Source organism: Lacerta agilis, chromosome 10 (genome assembly GCF_009819535.1).
Source record: "Lacerta agilis isolate rLacAgi1 chromosome 10, rLacAgi1.pri, whole genome shotgun sequence".
Classification (NCBI taxonomy): Eukaryota; Metazoa; Chordata; class Lepidosauria; order Squamata; family Lacertidae; genus Lacerta; species Lacerta agilis.
Genome location: NC_046321.1, coordinates 62,622,870 through 62,644,983, shown reverse-complemented (window position 1 = coordinate 62,644,983; position 22,114 = coordinate 62,622,870). Strand labels below are relative to the sequence as shown.

Below are 22,114 nucleotides of genomic sequence, written 5' to 3'. Positions count from 1 at the left end.
GAGCCTTTCATTGGTGAACGTTTTCCCTGTGTATTAGAACCCAGATTGTTCAGGGTTCTAAAACTCATGAAAAGGGCTTCAGTGCATGTCTTCTGCACTGGGTTCTTGGGGTTCTAGTAAAAGACAGGTCACATTTGCACATAACATTAAACCCAAAGCATGGCTTCCTCAGAATGATGAGGCAGGTGCTTTGCTCCTCCCAGGTTCTTTTAATTTGACATGTCAGTAACCCCAAGGAGTGGATAATTCCAGCTTTCAAAGGTATGTTTGAGTTGAATACTAGTGCCCACAAACAACAGCATATATTATGTTGACTAGCTTATCATTGAAAATCGCACAGGGGCTTTCTAGCACTCCCAACATTTTCGTATTGGGGATGTGTGTTCTGAACATGAAAATCTCCATCATATTTTACAGTGCCTCGGGTACTGAATAATAATCATTCAAAGTGGCTTCTTTGTACAATTTTCCTTTTTGGAGAGGTCTGGTGTCTTTATTCTAGATGTATTGCCTCTAGTATGCTTTTGTCATCACAATTTTCAAATGTGGATTTTATTTGTCTTAGTCCATTACAATGTATATTATTATTATTATTATTATTATTATTATTATTATTATTATTATCATCATCATCATCATCATCATCATCATACATTTATTTATACCTCACCTATTTCTCTTATGGGACTCAAGGCGGTTTACAGATTAAAAACAAGAACCTCTAAACAAACAGAAAATCGATTAAAATGCAATTTATAGAATTAAAACTATATACATATATAATATCTGTTTAAAAACATACTAGTGATTACAATAGGGACGTGGGTGGCGCTGTGGTCTAAACCACTGAGCCTAGGGCTTGCTGATCAGAAGGTTGGCGGTTCGAATCCCCATGACGGGGTGAGCTCCTGTTGCTTGGTCCCAGCTCCTGCCCACCTAGCAGTTCGAAAGCACGTCAGAGAGCAAGTAGATAAATAGGTACTGCTCCAGCAGGAAGGTAAACGGCGTTTCCATGCACTGCTCTGGTTCGCCAGAAGCGGCTTAGTCATACTGGCCACATGACCCGGAAGCTGTACGCCGGCTCCCTCTGCCTATAGAGCAAGATGAGTGCCGCAACCCCAGAGTCATCTGCGACTGGACCTAACGGTCAGGGGTACCTTTACCTTTACCTAGTGATTACAATAAAAACAGCAGGGCACCAGTTCTTTAATTAAAAGCAATCAGTTCCCAGAAGCATGCGGCAATAAGGAAGTACTCACCTGCCAGTGGGACAGCAAGAAGGAAGCCGGTCTAGCTTCTTTAGGGACGGAGTTCCCAGAAGTCTGGGAGCAGACCACTGATAAGGCTGTCTCCCATGCCCCACCAAGAGTGCCTGAATATTGTGAATGTTCTGTTCAGGATTCAAGCATAACCATACCAATCTAGCAGTAGAAATACACAGGTATGTCCTGTTGTCTTGCCTGTTTCTTTATTGAGTGTGGACATGTTTCTTGCTTTTTCTTTTTTTATGTCCTTGTTGTCTTATTTGTATTGTGGGTAATGCACCATTGACAGTTTGTTTAGTTGCATTATAAAATTTCCAGTAATAATAATAACAATTTCTCACCAAAGTTGACTGTGTTTTTTTTTACTTTGCTAAATGATATCAATAAATATGTGGCCTGCTGTGTTGCCCTCTTTTGCTATTGTCACTAAGAAATTAGGATAGGGTTTATAGGAGAGATGTCTATTTACTGTGCAGCAGATTGCCTTAGGTGATAAAACGGTGGTGTTTCAATCAGTACAGTGGTACCTCTGGTTACGTACTTAATTCGTTCCGGAAGTCCGTTCTTAACCTGAAATCGTTCTTAACCTGAAGCATCACTTTAGCTAATGGGGCCTCCCGCTGCCGCCATGCCGCCGCTACCCCATTTCTGTTCTCATCCTGAAGCAAAGTTCTTAACCCGAGGTACTATTTATGGGTTAGCGGAGTCTGTAACCTGAAGCGTCTGTAACCTGAGGTACCACTGTACTGGTGATTAACATATGGTAGTGACATAATCTTGGATTGTTTTCAGACTTCCTGTTCAAACAAATCAGAATGAATGTTCAACTGTCTTTGTGGGAAGGTTAGACAAGGTTAGATTGAGCATCCATTCTGGTTGCAGGGAGGTTATAAAACGTTGTGTCAAGCAATGGTTATCCCACACTTTCTAGCACATTTTCCTGTCACTCTCCTTCAGCAAAATGTTCAATTTTGGTGGAAAGGGGGTTTGCTATACAAGAGCACCAAATCAGCTTTAGTTGCACAACCTGGATTTGTTGGTATGTAGTTGAATTCCACCTGAACATAGCCCTTAAATTGGTTTAATGTTTCATATTATTGTATTTATTTATTTATTGTAACTGTTTGTATTTGCTAAGACCTTTCACCAAAACCAATAAATACAATGGAGTACTGGACTGGATGACGCACAATCCATTCTGTTTAAAGATTGTGTAGATGTGCAGTAGAGGAAGACACGCCACATCTGAGAGAAGAGTAGAAAAGATTAATAGGCACTTTGATGAAAGAGGTAGAAGTAAAAAAAAGAGATACAAGTCTCCCTGCATGATTGCCTATTCTTGACTTCAACTAAGAGATACTCATACATGGCTACACCTTTATCAAGCTATCTTGCTCCGAAGCACTGGAACATCAAGGAATAGTTTAAAAATAGCTATGTGGTAGCCACTAGACAAGGATTTTGTCTTGGCAGATGGATTCCAAAACCACATTAAGGATTGAACATGGTTATATTGTCACAGAAAGCACCACTGAAGCAATTTAGATTATGCTCCAAACCAAGGGTTTCTGGTTCTGGTTTGAATGGAAAGCAGTAAAGCATAGTTTGCTAACTGGGATATCATAGCACAATGTCAATATCAAGGCAGGAAATAGAAAGTGGAGTTGCATATAGTGGGGAGAGGTAGTATATGTCCCATCAGCTTGTTCCTGATCCATCATATCATGGTTTGGGCTACAGGATGGTCTGAACTGAGCTAGTGTATGTGTTGCTTTCTCCTCAGAACTTCAGGAAATTTTCTATACAGTCATTGATGTTCATGTGCAAAAGCCCAGATAGATGGTGAATGTGTTACCTTTAAGCAGGAGTGGCTAACCTGTTCAACTCCCATCAGCCACACCTAGCATGGTCAACAGAGAGTTACAAGTTAGCCTCATCTGCCCTAAAGGGAAAAAATAAATTCGCTAATTCTTAAGAAATATAGTTTACTTTTACTGGATCATGAAAGTAAGTACACATGAATATATTAAATACACTATTTATTAGTTTATTACAAGACCATTGTGGGCTTTTTTGTATGATAAACCTCACATGTTGAAACAGTTGTGGGACAGTTTTTTGCTACTCAGGAAAGAAATATCTTGCTGCACATAATTAATGGATTGTACTCTTTACGTTCAGATTTTTTCAGTTACCAAGCTTTAAATGGAACACTTTCAGTTCAATGATTTCTCCCCTCTTGATCTGGTCATTTATCACAGCCTTGTAAAATGTTCCTTTGGTTTGTGTGAGACTAATCTGGGCTCAATGGTTGCAAGATAGCAGCACTGTTTTCTGATTTGCAGAAATGGAGGCGAAGAATAGCCAATAGCTGGGTTCAGACACTGGGTTTTAGCATTATGTGAATCAGCTGACTTGTGTGCTTCATCTTCCCCTCTCCTTCTGACAGGAATTGTATATATTAACAATATAAACCTGATTCGGTTAAGCACAGTCATATTTGAACGGCATTTTAAATTTCAGTATCTCACTGTGTTTCTACAAGAAACCTTTTTTGGAGCCAAATGGATAAAATAGTCCCATAAGAATTTGTATTGTGAAAGCAGAAGAAGGTACATGAGTCAGTTGTAAAACTGTTTGCTTCAGTTCTTTTCTAAAGCTTTAATAATTTTGCTAGAGTGCTGCTTGTGGTATCATTTTGCCTTGAGCTGATTTCACAGTTGAGTTACAAGTTGCGGGGAAAGGGGTTTCCTAGACACTTTCTTAAACTGTGTTAATGTGTTAAAAAATTGCTCCCACTATGTTTGCATTGTAAAAGGTATGTAACAGTATCATGTCAAGAGAAACTACTGTAACTGCTGAAAGGTGGTTTTGCACTGGGAACATTCATCCTATTTATCTGTGGTTGAAAATTCTGTCAAACCACTGAAAAGCCAACTTCATTAAGAATCAGTTTGCAAAAGATGGGGATTCTCCTCCTATAAAGAGAGGAGGTATACTATGAAGGTTAAATAATTACAGAGTTAAGAAACTAAGAGGATGACAGAATAGTTTTCACTGAGGAAGCACAGCGTTCAATTGTTTGGGTTGCATATCCAGTTTGATGAGCTAAACAGAAAATCTAAATTATGAATGGTACTGACATTTGGGATTTCCTCTTTCTCTTACTTGCAGTGACACAGTGAAACCCAGAGCAATAGTTTAAGATTTCAGATTGAGGCTTAAAAATTGCAGGCAGTAATTTTGAGCCAGATGTAATTCATAGGAGGAAAGGGACTAACAAGCACATATTACTGAAATGTCAATATGTAGTGAGTAGGAACATTTGAGAAAAGGAAAGAGTGGTGATTGTTCTGAAATACATTGATATATAAAATTTACCTTTTCACTCCTGTAAACACATTTTAAAGGTCCGCCTTTCAGCCTTTGTCTAATTTGCCTGTAGACCTTAGTCTTGTCTCCTCTTTTGCCCCAGTTCCAGTGTGTCTCATGTTCCTGAATTGTGTTCTTAGCCTAGAATACTTAGTCTGTTCATTCCATCATATGAAAGCATGGTTGCTTTTGCTGCATACAAAGGTGATACTTATAGGTGAGAGAGTGTATTGAAAGCAGCACTTCCTCAGAAGTACAGTGGTACCTCGGGTTACATACGCTTCAGGTTACATACACTTCAGGTTACAGACTCCGCTAACCCAGAAATGCTTCAGATTAAGAACGTATACTGTTTATTGTGAGGGCTCCCTCTGGTGGTCTCTGCTACCAACTCTGAGAAATATAAGATACTCATGGAGCCGTGGCTTGTCCGCTGGAATCATTTTCAATTTAAAAGTTGGAGCATCTGAGAGGACTTCTATCAATAAAAGTTTTTTTTTAAGTGTCCTTAGTTTAGCAGGTAGCAGCTGTCTATCTGCCAACTATGCTTGAAAATGAAGTTTAATCAGTTAGACTTTTGTCATAGTCAGGAGCTGTTAGTGATTTATTTCAGACATAATTATGGCTTAGCATTATGTGCACAAGGCTAGAGTGCCCATATTTCCCTTTCCTGCTGCTCTGGTGTAGCTGCACAGAGATTGGAAGCTCTTTCTGCTTTCAGGCAAATCTGGTTAGTCTTGCACTGGCTTGTTTTTTAAACTAGGGATGCGGGAGCTGAGGCCCTCCATGTGCTGCCATGCTGAAGGAAGTTCAAATTCAATAATATCTGGAGGGCCACAGAGTTTCCCCATCCTTGCCTTAAGATTAACCACTGCATTTCTGAGTTCAGATATAATGAATAATTCTGGGTATCTTGAAACAGTTGCAAACCCTGCCAAATCTGCTCATGGCTGTGTCGGGGAAGGAGAGAGCATATGAGATAGGGGAGAATTCACTATGGTTGAAGATTGTGTCTAAACAATAGAGACCCTTTCTTGTGAATATGAGACTAAATGGAAGCTGTGTCACAGTTTTCTTGTGGAAAGCACAGATAAATTGAATCTGCAATCAGACCCCTGCCTTGAAAGCATTACATTATTACTAATGTAATAAGAAGGAAAAAACATGAGCAGAAAGGAGGAATTGGCTCTGAGAGGCTTTGAAAGTAACAGCATCCTTTGGTATTTTATGTGATGGTAAAATAGAAGCGATTTCGTTATTCCAGAATATTTCAGCTATAGCAGAACAAAAGATCACAACCATTGCGTTTCTTTGGATCATAAAATCTTTGTGTGTGAGATGGCATTTCATACAAATGAGGTGCAGACTTAAAATGGAAGCTGGACTGCAGCATTTTGTTTGCTGGTGACTTCATCAAATCTTGAAAGATTTTGCAATTTGGAATCAAGAACTTGAATGCTTAAATAATTCTCCCTGAAGCATTTCAGAGTGCTAGCATTTGTAGTAGTAATTTAGAAATCCATTTTGAAATTTGACATGCAATCTTGTCATAAGAACACACTACAAGCCGTTTAGGACAAAGAGGAATCCTTCTGTTTTAAAGGTTGGCTTAAATTTGTCATGTCTAAGCATAAGATTTCAGAACCCCTAAAAGTTTATAGCACTTGTTAAATTCAATTATTTTGAAATGTGTACTAAATAGACTGCTCAGCAGACCCACTAGTGACAAGCACTTTTATAGCCTGCAGCAGCAACACATTTTGTTTGAATGCAGTATAGACACTGGAAGAGAGTAGCCTTTTGTCATCATCAAAGGCCCTTCTTTGTGTGCCTCCTGCACAAGAGGTCCAGAGGGTAGCAACATGAGAATGGGCCTTTTCTGCAATGGCTCCCCACTTGTGGATTACTCTCCCCAGGGATGCTCACTTGGCACCTTCATAACATATCTTTAGGCACGAGGCAAAAACATTCCTGTTTTCCCAGGCCTTTGGCTGATTAAACAATCTATGCCCTTTTAAACTGTTTTTGTTTTTTACTATAGTGTGTATTTTTATGTTTTTATATTGTAAACTGCCTTGTGATTCCCTGATGACTGGCAGTAAAGAAATTATAATTTAACTTACAGGAGTGGAGAATATCAATTAATAGTTTTTAATTCTTAAGTTTATTATGAATTAAAACTCTTAATTGGTGTCACATTCTCCATGGCAACATTCCATCCCTTTTTCATGTTCTTGTATAGGTAGATCTCTCCAGTGTTGTCCCCAACTGGCCTTAAAACAACAAGGATTTGTGAGTGTCAGGAGAAAAGTGTTCCTTGGACATGTGTTAGAAATTTCAGAGCCTTTCAAGGGACAGGTTTCTGGAGTCAAGCTGCCCAGCAAAGCACAGGACCTGTTCAGTTCCTTAGTGCCATTGTAAAAGAAAACATAATTGCCCAAAAGAAGAAACCTCATACAGTACTGTCCATAATGAAAACCCATATATGAAATCATTTTATCATTGACCAAATCAGTGGCAATGCTTTTTATTCTGTTTTATTTAACTTTTCAGGTATTACAGTGCCACCATTATGCAGATGTCAGGTGTTCAAGATGACCGGCTTGCAATTTGGCTTGCTGCGGTGACAGCATTCACTAATTTCATTTTCACTCTTGTTGGAGTCTGGCTTGTTGAGAAAGTGGGCCGGCGAAAACTCACCCTCGGAAGCTTAGCAGGTACAACTTTGTGTTAGTCTCTTCATTATTGTGTGACATGTTGTTTCAGGCCAAGATGGACTGCGTAGAAGAAAGTTTATCGAGACTGGGAAATGACGTAACAATGGCAGAAGATTGCTCTTAAAGCTTCTTAAATTAACAAGCCAAGTTGGTGTCTGTAGGTTTTGGAAGTGGCAGGCCTGTGTTTAGTTGCTTGATCAGGTGTGGCATATTTGGGGTTCTTTTGGATGAGTTGCCTCTCTGCAGCTTTAGAATGAAAGGTATTAAGCATATATGCCCCCATAAGCATGTGAGCAATCAAATTGTAGAGTTGGAAGGGACACCAAGTGTCATCTAGTCCAATCCCCTGTGATGCAGGAGTTTAAACTACAGTGGTACCTCGGGTTACAGATGCTTCAGGTTACAGACTCCGCTAACCCAGAAATAGTATCTCAGGTTAAGAACTTTGCTTCAGGATGAGAACAGAAATCACATGGGGGTGGCAGGAGGCCCCATTAGCTAAAGTGGTACATCAGGTTAAGAACAGTTTCAGGTTAAGAACGGACCTCCAGAACGAATTAAGTTCTTAACCAAAGGTACCACTGTACAGTGCTACCTTGGTTTACGAACTTAATCTGTTCCAGAAGTCTGTTCTTAAACCAAAGTGTTCTTAAACCAAGGCATGCTTTCCCATAGCAGTGGGGGACTCAGTTTACAAATGGAACACACTCAACAGGAAAGTGGAACATGTTCTGCTTCCAAGGCAAAGTTCACAAACCAAAGCACCTACTTCCGGGTTTCAAGCGTTCTTAGTCCAAGTTGTTCATAAACTAAGCTAAGGTACCACTGTAGATCATACATGGCAGATGGCCATCCAACTTCTGCTTAAAAACCTCCAAGGAAGGAGAGTCCACCTGGAACTCCCTCCTGGGAGTCTGTCCCACTGTCAAACAGCTCTTATTGCCAGAAAGTTTTTCCTGATGTTTAACATTCTTGTAACTTGGATCCATTGCTTCAGTTCCTAGTCTCAGGAGCAGGAATAGCAACCAGTAACCAGTAGTTATAAATCAAAGACCTGGGATAGCCCAGTTGTTAGAGAATGAGACTCTTAATTTCAGGCTTGCGGGTTTGAGCCCCACATTAGGCAAAAGATTCCTGCCTTGCAGGGACTTGGACTAGATGAGCATTGGGGTCACTTCCAACTCTACAATTTATTCTTCTGTAACACTGTAGAATGGTAAGACTTCATAATAGCTAATCTTGATAACAGTGTTGCACAGTAAAATAATGTAACTCTCAGTCTTCTGTGCAAATTCTTAAGAGTTTGTAAATTAATTTGCCCATGTAAATTGTTTTTATCCAGCCTGGTTTGCATTGATAAGTGAACTAGTGTGTTCATCTTTATTTAGTGTTCACTGTTGTATACCTAGACCTGGTTCACACAACATGGTAAACCAAAGTTAGACTTCCCTAGACCATGTGAAATGGTAGGCACCCAGAGAAGAGCTCACGACTGCTTTGATCCCTCCTGGTCTTTTTTGACCCTCATGAGCAAAGCCAAGGCTTGGCTTGTGTGTCTGCACTGCAATTTGTGGGTAAGCTCTTTCCTTGTGATTCGTGGGGTGATAGTTTACCTGTGGAACCCAGTTTGGATGACACACTAAGCCAAATGTTGGCCTGGTTCTGCATAGTGCAGCAGTGAAAGGGAGGAAGGAGGAAAAAAGAGGCTTTGAGCAGCTCCCCACGGCCTGCGCATCTACAAAATAAATAAATACCAAATATGCCTTCTATTTAATTAGCTCTCTGCTTTTGATTTGATTGTGCTTTCTATGTTGAAATTTCAAGAGATACCCTGTTTTGTTTGCCTTAAACCACTGTAAGAGCTAGTAATATAAAGCATTTTGGAAATAGTAAATTTCAGTAACAATGAGTAAGTAACTTTTCTCAACCAGTGACTGTTGTCAATTTTCCAATTACTTTTTTGAAATCCTATAGTAATTCAAGCATTTTTTTAAAATAACTAAGTCAGCTTGCTGTTTTTCTGAAAACAGGGGTGTTGAAATGCCATCCTATTCAAACCTGTAGAGTAAGTTCTGCTGACAGATTTCAGTGAATACATCTTACTATAGAGAGACTGGTTTTCAGACTGAATGTAGCACATTTTTCAAGTGCTTCAGCACGTTTCAGAGATGAGAAGGAAGGGTCATCGCCTGCCTGATCTAAATTTTCAATGCTGCTGAGAGGCAGAACTATCCTTTCCCTCAAAGTACCTACACTTAGCAAGTGAGCTTTAAGAAGATTTAATTCATGATTTAAAAAATCTGTAACATTTTTAACCACTTATGAACACCTGCTACTTGGCTGGCTCTGACTAAGTGTTGTGTTCTCATTTTCGAGGAAGACCTGCAGAGGGCCTCATTTGTTTCTTGTTTGGGGAGGCTTGAAGTTACAGGTAGTGTAGGACTTTGCAATCATAAGGTTCCAACCTCCTTTCTTATATTGTAAGGATAAATCATTGCTTGCCTGGTCTACACAACATCTTTTTCTTGTTTATAGATGCCATAGAATGAATTTGGGCCTTCAGGAATGCAAATCTCTGAAGATATGTTATCCTCTTAATGCTACTTGCCATGTTTTCCTCAGATAAACAGAATTCTCCACTCAGTATTTCTTAACAAAAGGACTATTTAAACACCTGTTTACTTCAGTCTCAGGTGTTACAAGGCAGATTGGATTGACAGATGCTACAATTGGATGCTATTGTGACATTCGCCTTTTTGTAGATATCATTCCATCTGAGCATGTGGATGAAGCGCCAATATATTGTGAGGAATTTTTAATCCAAGTAGCAACCCGGTCCCTTGTTCCTAGCCATTCTGTGTTATGTGATGTTCTTGAGCATTGCATTTGTTAAGGAGTTAGGTGCCTAATATAAATACCTTATTGCAATGGACAAAGTCAACTCAACATTGTTAAATTGAACAAAATAGCAGTTTTCTGCTAAAGAAGCACATTTGTGTTAATAAAATTCTGTTCTGAACTAAAGTGTTTTGTTTCTTTCTTGTAGGCACTACTGTTGCACTTCTTATTTTAGCTTTGGGATTTTTGGTGTCAGCTCAGGTTTCACCACAAGTCACTCTTAATCCCGAAGGCCCTTCAGGTCAAAATTCTACCTGCACAAAATACAGGTAAGTTGCTGTGATTTCCTAATAAAAACCTCTGATGAGAATCCAATTTATTTTTCTAGTGCAGACTTTTATGGGCCGAGGATTTTGTGTTCAAAACACATCAGGGATATTTCTGTTCCTTTCTTCATAGAGTTTGTACCTTTGCGGTTGAGGTGTGCCAATGAGCAATGTTAGTGGCTCATTGTATTTTGATTGCTATTAATTGTGTATCAGTAGAAGTTGTACTGACATTATTATTATTATTATATAACAATTTATTTATTCATTCATACATACATACATACATACATACATTCCCCGCCCATCTGGCTGGGTTTCCCCATCCACTCTGTCTGCAGTAAAAACATAGAAAGAACTCAACTTGTGCAGAACTTACTCCATGCACCTTTTCTGTAGAGAATTCCTAAGTTGGTCCAGATTGGTCCAGAGTGGGGGCCCTTCAGCCTTCCACACACACACACACACACACACACACACATATATATATGGCTGAAGGGTCCCCACTCTGGCCTAAATATATATGTTCCATCTCCTGTTAGGCCCAAGTGCTCAGGAATGATGGGGAGTTGTAGTCTACAACACCTGGAGGGCCACACATTCCCCATTCCTTATTTAGGCAAACACTTTGGCTTAGATACGAAGAGCCCCTGGCACAAGACCAAGCATGGAAATGCTCTCTGGGTTGGGCAGGATACATCTTTCTCAGCACAGGAGTGCCACTGGGTCCTGGGCGACCAGGCTGTGCCCTCCCCACCACGCCACGAGGTGCCCATTGTTGTCCTCGTCTCCCTGGGAGGAAAGAAGGAAGATGGGAGTCCTCGTTCCCCAGCCAGGCCAGCTGCCTTCTTCCCCCAGTATTAACACCCCCCGCATGTCATCTTCTTTCCCCCTCATCTGTCTCAGCCTGGTACTCCACTTCTGAGTCCGACGATGCCTCAGGACTCATGACAGGGTAGTTTCTACATTGTGCAGTTTGTGCAAACTGCTACAGCACAACTGCTTGACGAGACTTCAGTTCTGTCCGCATATTATGCTTTTGCTCAACGATCTTCTGTGGTTCCACTGTTGGTTTATAAAGCCCTTAATAACTTCAGACCAGGTTACATAAGGGACCCCCATGCTCCATGTATGCCTGTTTGATCACTTTGTTTGGGAGAACTTGCACTTCTACGATTTCCACATAATATTTGTTCCACATTTGTGAGAAGTTGTTCCTTCAATGTTCTCTGCTCTTGTAAGCCATTCTCACTACATTGTTTTAGATGCTTGCTGCAAACTTTTCTTATCCGGACAAATGATTTGATTACTTAATATTTGTTTTAAAGTGTTGTTTGTTTTTTTATATTTGTTTTTAATTATAATGGTTTTCAATATGGGCAGTGACTGATTTGCATGATGGTTATGTTCTAGACCTCCACCCCTTTCTGTGACGTTTATGGGTTACATCCAGGTTTGGCGTGGTCTGTGCATGTGAGATCATGTACATAAGATTCATCTGAAATAGTCACTGCCTGTTTTTGTTTTACAGAGTTTAGCCATATGTAGGTTTAGAAAATTCTTTTGAAGAAGTGGTTTACAAATAAATAAGCATTTCTTTGTAAAGAGAAGTTGTCAAAGGAGCAAAGGAAGAGGGCAGTATTATATTTTAAACTAAACATATTGTCAGGGGGCTGCCCTCGCCTCACGGCAAGGAGTTGCCAGGGCTTTATCGGTATCGCGAGCCCCCGCCTCAACTGCTGAGCAATTCATCTTCATCCAGTGAGGAAGGCAGTGATCCCTCTAGTGGGGAGGGAGAGATGGAGCGGGAAGTAGGAGTCAGGGCTCTGACAGGGAAAGAGAGCCTGAGCACCAAGCAGAGGCTGGAGGGGAAGCACCCCTTCCGCCTCCCCATTTGCGCAGGGGGGGAAAGACGCAGAGGGGGTAGGCGGGGGTTCCACATTCCGCGCCTTTTATGCTGGGCAAAGAACCGGAAGGGGCCATTCCCGGACTCTGCCGAAGGATGAGCTGGACGTCTTTTTTGTAGCTGCACTGTATATATTTGCACAATAAAGAAACTTAGTTTTAGAAGCTTCAGAGTCAGCTTGGTTACTCATGAGCAGCCACTGAAAGCCTTACACATATTTATAGAAATATAATGGTTTTTTTCTCTTCATGATGAAAGACTGACTGAATTGCATTTGACAATACAGGAGGCATAGATGAAAAAATTGTAAATTAAAGGAATGCTTGTAGAAACTGATCTGAACTGGAGTTTATTTCTCACACAGCTGATTCTTGCAATATTGCCAGCTTTCCTCAAAGGGATACATCGCTTGGATGAAAGCATGATATTATACTGAAACTCAGCTTATGTTTACAGTGAATTTGCCACCTATAAGCATATTGGAAACCAATAGCAGATGCCTGGAGTGTTGGAGATGAAGGAGCTGTACAGAGTTACTACTATATAACACTGACTTGTTATTTACTTGTTATAAGTAATACCAAAAAGGTGAATTTTAATGAGTTCAGTTTGTGGGTGCAGACAATTGCCGAAGTAGGGGACAGTGGTACCATTATAATTCATGGGAGCTTCTGATGTGATATTTCTGCTCCTTGTGAGGTTTTACAGCTGTCAAAAGCTTTGGATATCGCCCTGCAAATCTAGCTGACCATGTCTGTCTAATTTATAATTGCTGGAAATTTAGTCAAATGAGAATGGTAATTCCCATCTGCATGCAAACTGCCAAAGAAATGTGGTTCCACGTTGTTGTTGTTGTTCAGTCGTTCAGTCGTGTCCGACTCTTCGTGACCCCATGGACCAGAGCACGCCAGGCACGCCTATCCTTCACTGCCTCTCGTAGTTTGGCCAAACTCATGTTAGTAGCTTCGAGAACACTGGTTCCACGTATAGCCTTTATAAACAAACTTCTGTCACAAAAGTTTCTCTAATGCCCGTGTAGCACAGCTTTCTCATTTGTGTGTTGATTGACCCTATCTCTCTTCACCCAGTACATGATTTCTTGCTATTACTAGAACAAGATTGAAGACGGAACTAACTCCAAATGATAAGAACAGAATTGCTTTCACAACTTAGGGAAAGCAATTTTAATGCACAAATCTCTCTTCGTTGTAGGATGTTTGAAGGGCAAACAGCATACTGCAGAGAAATGTGTTAGAGATGCAACTTAATACTGTATGGGAACTCCTCAATTTAAAACCTAGTTCACGTAAAATGAAAAACAGGTTCCGGTTATGGTACAAATTAGTGGAGAAATGGAACCTGAGATTGTAGTTTATTGGTGGCATTGTGGAAATTACATCAGGGGTAGAAAACATGGTGCTCTTCAGTTGTTTTGCACTACAATTCCCATCATGCTTGACCGTGCTGGCTGGGCTTATTTGAGCTGTACCCCAAACATCTGGAAGACTTTACATTGGCTACTCCTGCATTACATCATCTAGCAGTGGGTGAGGTACACTTTCAGTCTAAAAAATGAAGTTGAGAGCAGGAGAGAAACAGTTAACGGTACTCAGATCATATTCAGGTGCGCTGGATGAAATTAAGGTTGGATTATGCTATTAGATTCTAATAGGCACGTTGAAAATACTTGACTTTTGTGTTTCTTTCACTGCTGTGGATTGGCATGAATACATTTTAAGCAATTTCATTAGATGTTCAGATTGTGGATTATATCTGATTGTGCTGAATTGCCGTAAATTACTTTGGGTGCCCACTGCCTAGGGGTGGAAAATATGTGTACATTCCTGACCATCTGTCTCAAAAAAAGATATTATGGAGCTAGAAAAGGGCAGAAGGGGTTGGGCATTCATCCAGAATGATAAAGGAGTAGAGCACCTTCTCTGTGATGAAATGTAAAAGCATTTGGAACTCTTTTCTTCAGAAAAGAATAATGTGTATTGTTGACAGAATTGGGTGGAGCACTTCTTACTCTCATTGTAACTGTTAAATTGCATGATGTACTGGCAGTCCTTTTATTTCAGCCTTTATTAAAGAAAAGAACACCCAGTTACTTTATTGATGCAATAAAAGAGAACAAGTATATCTACCTCGTATTAGACTACAAACTCTGCAATTATTTTCTGGGGTTGGGGCAATGGGTTTAAAATATTTTTTAAAAATCAATTATACTAAGTAACAAAAAATCCCACACTTTTAAACTTCTAAGGTGTCACATACTATATTGCATATTTGCAATAGTTCTCCGTTAATTTAAGGTCAGTAGAATAACCCTATTACAGTACCTTAATTACTGTGGAAATATTTGTGAATCTCTCATTCCAGATCCTTATTCCACACTGTAATACTTAATGGTTTGGAAATTAATCAGAATTTGGTAAAAGTCTAGGCAACCCTTTTTTTCAAAATAACTTTTACAAGCTCAGGTTTCTTTCTTGCCATATACCCATTTAATTTTTTTAATCCATCCACTTTCTTAACAGAAACAGTGGAGATCTTAAATGCTTGTCTTGCTACAGGAAACTCTTTTATACTCTAAGAGTATTATGGTAATATTCCAAATAGAATGAAGCCTTGTGTAATAATAAACATAGTTTCATACTTACATAATTGGTACACCTTTTCCATTACTTCATGTGAACTTTCAATTTTGAGCAAGGACTGTTAGAGGAGCAGAAATGTACTTTATTGAGCCTGCTTTTTAAGGCACAAAGGTGCTCTAAGAAATAGTAGATTAGCCCCCCTAAGAAGCAGGGCGGGGAAAACAAATTGACTTAAAAAGAATTTTTTTAAGCAAGCAGCACATGCTCAACTATGAGACATGGCAAGGGAATGCGAACTTCTCTCTCTCTCTCTCTCTCTCTCTCTCTCTCTCTCTCTCTCTCTCTCTGTGTGTGTGTGTGTTTTCAACAAAATAGAAATCCAAATGTTCTGTTTTGTATAACTTAGATGCAGACATTAAATGGGGCAGTATTCCTACATGCGTTTACCTCCAGACAAACTTCTTCTAGAGCCAGTTGTGTGTAGAGTTCATGTGAGGCAAAGATGGCAATCTGTTGCCCCAGCACACACAGTTTATGGAGATCACCAATGAATGAGTCATCTTCACAGAATTAACTTTGCAAATTAGTCATACCAATCTTCACTGCTGACTGAAATGAAAGTTTTGGTATAATAGATGCATGGTGTGTCGAAACAGCACATGGTTTGCTGCTGCAAAATTTAGTGATGGCCACCAGCTTGGATGGTTTTGATTAGGTCAGTAGGGCCACAATAGTTGTGTCCTATGTCCACAGTTGGATGCAGTTTGCCTCTGAATACGTTGCTGGGAATTACAGGTATGGAGTGTACCATTGCCCTTTTGGATTTCCTGTACGCACCTGATTGGCAATTCTGCAAATAGGATGTTGGACCAAATGGACACTTGACTTGACTGAGCAGGGGTTTTCTTATATTCTTTAATGTAGCAACCAGTAGATGCTCCATTAAAAACTGGTCTGTATTCCATTGGTCTGCTCATCCATGGTCTAATCTGTACCAGCATTTAAGCGGCCTGGGATTTTAAAAGCCACACTTTACTCCAGTTAGTGCCCTTTAAAACACTTCTATGTTTCCCCCCCAATATAAAATACAAGCCCCATGTAGCTGAAAAATAGAAGCTATGGTGGTTTCCATGAAAAGCTCAGAGGAACCAAATCCTAAAATGAAGCACATGTGCCTGTTCCAACCATTTCCACTGCTCTAATCAAAATGTAATTAAAATTCTATTGGAAAGCTCATGCTGTAGAGCTGAAGAATGACCTTATAATAAATCCTGAAATTGGCTAAGCAATAAAAGCTGTTCCCGGGTACTATCATTTAACCTTTCTTTAGCATGTTTCTCTCTCTATTAAATCTCCTAATTTAATTTAAAACCCTGGAGGGTAGCATCTCTCAACACAAAGAGGCATCTGTCATGTTAGCAATAAAATATGAAATATGAAATAAATTTTATTTTTAGGTCAGTCTCAACATGAAGAAAGGAGTATTTTTTGGTATATAATAGAATGTTGACATTTTGCAATGCCACACTCTTAATTTTCGATAGGTTAGCTGTCACAGGTTAGGCAGGCAGCGAATGGATGGTGGTGGTTGGTTGGTTTCTACCCTTCTTTTTTCTGACATAGACTTAAGGTGGCTTACAGATAAAATAAGAACAGGTAAAAACAGGGGGGGATAATTAACTAACAATAATTGGTAGGCGTCCCTACCATGTGTGTCTGTGTGGGTGGTGGGGCTCCCCCAAAGATCTCAAAACTCAAGCAGGGTTTATATGAGGGTATACAGACTTTAAGATAGTTTGGACCTAAGTCAGAAGTCAGCGCGCAAGCAGGCAACTCGGTTTGGAGGTGGCTTGTGGGCCAGTCAAACGACCTCCATGGGCCGCTTCTGGCCCATGGGCCTTAGGTTGCTGACCTATGCCATATAACCAGCACCTTGAATTGTGGCTGGAAAAGGACTGTTAGCGGAGTTGTTAGGTAGCAAGGGAGTCATCTGTTCTCTATCGCCAGCCCCACTCAACAATCTGGCTGTAGCTCTTTGAGCCAGTTGAAGTTTCTGAGCACTTTTCACTATGTAGCCTGACACAGAGAGTATTAGAGTATTAGATGAGGTATGCTTGATAACACCAATGTGTATAGGAAAACAAAAGGTTTAAAATAAGTAGTATAAGGGGGGAAACACTGAACTTGAGATCTTTTAGATCAGAGAACACTAAGCAGTAATAATAACACTTTCCTCAAAAGTTAGTGTCAAATCAAACATCTGGTATGTATATTATTTTACGTAATCTTGACATAATAGAACAAACATAAGGAAAATATTGAAAAATTTAAGGCGCTGGCAGCCCTACCAAGGGAAAGGTTTGTATGAGAAATTACAGTGCTTCCCTTACCAAAGAATGAATTGCAACATCGGGAATCCTGCAATTCAGTGGGAGAGGATTTTTCCATATATCTTTAAATTCTGATGCATTTTATATTTAAAACCATCACACACAAGTAATAAGATTCCAGTTTCAATACTATATATATGTTTTTCCATTAAAAATACCCAGAACAGTACAATTCACTATCAAAACCATATAAGAAATTTAAAAAAAAATTCCCCCCCAAAAAAATATTTATCCCTGTTGATATCTGTCTTTGAATGACATTGACTTTATGTGCTGTTGTTTTAAAGTGCTTTTATATTTATACAGTAACTGTTTTATAAAATTATTTTTATATTCAGTTTTCTACAACTTTTTAATATATCTGGTTGTTTTTTATATGTCCTTACATTGCAAATTGCTCTGGGGTGCCTCATGGGAAGCTATTCATAAATGAAATAAATTATCATATAAAACACGACAGATAAAAAGCAATCTTTGAAAGCAATAAAATACAACTAACACTTAAGAACAAAGCAAAACAGAAATCTAGGAGCAGCAAAAGTGAACAATGATACATTCAAAATAGGGAAGGAATTCGATGTAGTGGTATGGCGATTTATGTGTTAACATTTCTTACTTGCCTTATGGAAGTTGGATGTGGAACTTGGAATAGGGAACAGAGCAGAGCAGGGATGGGAAACCTATGGCTCTGCTGATGCTGCTGCATTACAACTCCCAACAGGACCAGTGTTCAAGGATGATGGAACTTGTAGTCTAATAAGAGCTTGAGGGCCACAGGTTCCCTGTCCCTGGAAGAGCTTTATTTCAGGGTAGTCTTAACTGGAACACTGAAAAGGAGCACCCCACACAGCAACATTTTGTTCTACTTCCCCCTTGTATTGTATAGTAAAGATGCAACACAATACAGCAACCTATTATTAACAGAAGGGACGCTTTATATGTAACGCATGAGCAGTATTTGACATGGACAAGATACCGATCTTATTTAGACACTCGGCTAAACCTGATATCAAACCTAATATAATGAGATTTTTATACAAAGTGGGTCCCTTTCTTTTTCAGACTGGGCTCTGTGGGCTCCACATTGTGTGCTGGTTTTTTTCCTTCCTTGGCATTTGGAGGGGGGGGGTTGTTTCTGCAGGCAGCACTCACAGCAATGGTTTTGCTGGGCTCAGAAGGTAAAAAACCTTGTGATATTGGTTCCAGGTTATGGTAGGAAGGTACATGAAGCTACCACCTTGCAGAAGCTGAACAGGTCTCAGTGTGGTCACCTGGGAACCACGTAAATGCTTCCTTGGGTTCCACAATGGAAGAAAGGCAGGATATAAATGAATTTTTTTAAAAAATACATTTTTCAAAGGCTATTTCAGTCTTGCAGTGCATTGTGCAACTAGGTACATGGGAAATAGCCCTGGAATAGATCGGCTGTGCAGCATTTCGGTACCAGTTCTAGACAGCGAAAGAATGTGAGCTACAGCTGTGACAATTTCCCTCTCTGCAGAGGACAAATCTAAGCCTGATTTCTATGTAGCAGGCAGACAGTTCGGTTTTTCACCTTGCTTTCCTCCACAACAACAGCCATGTCGGGGGATTGTTACCCCCTGCGCTTGTATAAGCACCCAGAATATTTAGTGTTTGCCAAAGAGTCTTCAGGCATTTAAATATATTTCATTTACTTAATAGAACTTAATTGAACATTCCAGAAAAGAAGATACCTGAGATTAATAGCATACAGAACTTTATACATTACATACCTAAAATATTGATTGACCATATACCCAAAACATACTTCTGCAACAATCTTGATTAAGCAAGAGAATTTTAGCAATATCTAATAGAACTACATCAAATACCAGCAATTGCTTTTTTAAAGGCGTGTACAGTATAAAAAACCCTCCATGGGCATAGACATATTATCAAAATCTAAATTATACAAAAGTGGCTCACATCTAAGGGTACTAAAAATATAAATAACATTTGGTGTAAATATAACCTCTTTAACTAATCTATAAATGTGGGTTGAATGAATCAGGCCAATTCAACGTTTTCTTTTTGTACCAGGGGACCGGCGTATTGTTGCTAAATAGGGCAGGTGGAGTAGCAGTTGTTTGAAAGTTTGTTGATACCAACTACAGGTAGATCTGCACCTGCAGCAGCTCAACTCATGCCCTAGGCTTCAAGGCTGTATGGTGTGCAGTTCTAGCCTGTCTCTGAAGTACATTACAAGAATAGAAATATGTATTTTATTCCCATTTTAACAGATCTAATTGTGCTGCATTGGGCTACAGAAAATTAGCTATAGGGTCTTCTCTGGCACCAGCAAAAATGGATGCTTTGCAACATAGCACACTGCCTGTATGGCTGCAGGAAGTGGCTCACTAGACATGTCCGATCTCCTTCACATTATCTTAATAGTTGGAGTATATTTTCCTCTTCCTTCCCTGCTGTGTGTTGCTGGGTGAGAATCCTCATTTATTGAAATGTGTGACAGCTTTAAAGCTGTGGACCTGCTACTTGTAGCTTAGCCTTTTGCAAGGAAATCCCTCTCTCATTTGTCAAGAGAAGCGAAACTTGTATAAAAACTCCGTACACCAAGGAATACAGTGGTGCCCCGCTAGACGAAAATAATTCGTCCCGCGAAAATTTTCGTCTAGCGGGGTTTTCGTCTTGCGGAGCGGCAATGGGAGCCGCGCTCCGCAAAACGAAAAAAAAAAAAGACGAAATTTTTTCGTCTTGCGAGGCAGCCCCATAGACTTTTTCGTCTAGCGGGGCAGCCTCCCGCTAGACGAATGCTTTCGTCTAGCGAGTTTTTCGTCTAGCGAAGCATTCGTCTAGCGGGGTACCACTGTACAAGATCTTCTGAATCTGAAGCACTTCTGCTCTTCTTGAAACTTAATTATAAGTTGTATTGAGGTTTTTAAGTATTTTGAAAGCTTTTCCTCTGACAGGTTGATTCATACTCCTGGAAGTATGATGAAATTTTCGTTGTGTGCATTTTTATGCAACTCTGTTTACATGAGCAACTTGGTGTAAGGTAAACGATTTTTGCAGATTGCAATATTGTATAGAAACAGTTAGATTAAACATTGTGCTTTTGGTTGATGCTGAGTTAGTCTGCTGCCTAAAATAAAATAAAATGGTATAATATAGGCAGTGACAGGTTATTTTACTAAGCAGTTGTCTGTTTGCTTCATATATAATGAGAGGTAGCTACTTATGGCCAGTTCATAACATTTCAAAGTTGCTGTAGCAGTACCCAGTCATAGGGGAGGGAGGATTTTCCTTAAGACCAGGCATGTCCAAAGTCTGTCTCCGGGGTTGTTCCCGGCCCCTGTGGCAGTTTATTACTTGGCGTCAAATCCTTAAAAAAGCTCAACAAGTTAAATCCTAAAATAAGCTCAACAACTTTGGTCGGCCCTCACGCATGTTCACTTCATCAAATCTGGCCCTCTTTGAAAAAAGTTTGGGCACCCCTGCGTTAAGACCATTGTGTATAAATGTCCTCTTCCCACTACTGCATTCTCAATCATGCTGTTCTCCACTGTAGTTCAGGATGGTAGGACTATTGAGAAGGAAATGGCTGCAGCAAGGCACACAGGCCATATCTGAGCAGAATAGCAGTGTCATAGCCAATGTACACCTGGGAAACTGAATTACTGCACTGAGTTATAAACAGTCTATATATAGTCTATATACAGTATAGTCCAATAGCACCTTTAGAGACCAACTAAGTTCGTTCTTGGTATAAGCTTTTGTGTGCATGCACACTTCTTCAGATGCACACGAAAGCTTATACCAAGAACAAACTTAGTTGTATATTTTTATGTATTTCGGCTGCATCAGACCAACACGGCTACCTACCTGAGTTATAAACAGTTGGATTTCCTGAGCTTAGGGAGGATGGGAGCAGAAACTGAACAGGCAAGTGTCTCGTAAGTGTAGGTGAACAAAAAAGTGTGGTTGTTCCCTAGTGTGTGTGCATCACCTGAACTAAAGCCTGTTCATAGGTCCCTGTAAAATCAGTGCTGTGATTCCTATTTGCCATAATAAACTACCCATTTTTTTCCGTGGTCTCCTTAGAAGAACAAAAGAATACATCTCCTTAATCAGACAAAGGGCCCGTCTAGCCTAGGCTCCAGTTTAAAGTGGCCAAGCAGAAGCTCACAAGAGAGCTGAAGGCAAGAACCCTCCCCACCATTCACTCAGGAAATAGTTGCAGTCATTGAACAAGAGGACAGATTCTTTCCCTCGCCACACCATACATAATTAAACCTCTGTCGTCCTCTCTGTTGGGTTCTTGTCTTTTTTTCTAACGTAAAAAGCTTCAAACCTTTTAACCTTTCCTCATATAGAAAGTGCTCCCAACCCCCCTAGATAATTTTGCTTGCCTTTTTCTGCAGTTTGGTTCTCCAGTATTACCTAACACAATATTAAATATAAGGCCAGATCATGTATTTACATAAGGACATTATTACATTGGCCATTTTTATTTTTATGATCATTCAGTCCTTTCCCTAATAATCCCCAGGATGGAAATTTGCCATGTTCACTGATTAAACATAATGAGTTGAAATTTTTCATTGAGGAGTTCACAGTGATTCCATGCTCCTTTTCCTGGTTGGTTACTGTCAGTTTGCATATATACTGATAGGGTAAAATATCCTAGTTTCAGAGCTTATCATTTTATACCTGCATATATT

At 39.8% G+C, this 22,114-nt stretch overlaps 1 protein-coding gene across 1 annotated transcript in view; it reads left to right on the top strand.

Annotated features, from left to right (window-relative positions):
• The window catches only part of SLC2A13 (solute carrier family 2 member 13), a 94,483-nt gene that overhangs the window by 51,811 nt on the left and 20,558 nt on the right, over window positions 1–22,114 (top strand). Inside the window, exons 5-6 of the mRNA XM_033162939.1 lie at window positions 7,191–7,354; window positions 10,401–10,521. Of these exons, the coding sequence (XP_033018830.1) occupies window positions 7,191–7,354; window positions 10,401–10,521 (285 nt within the window). The remainder of the gene's footprint in view (window positions 1–7,190; window positions 7,355–10,400; window positions 10,522–22,114) is intronic.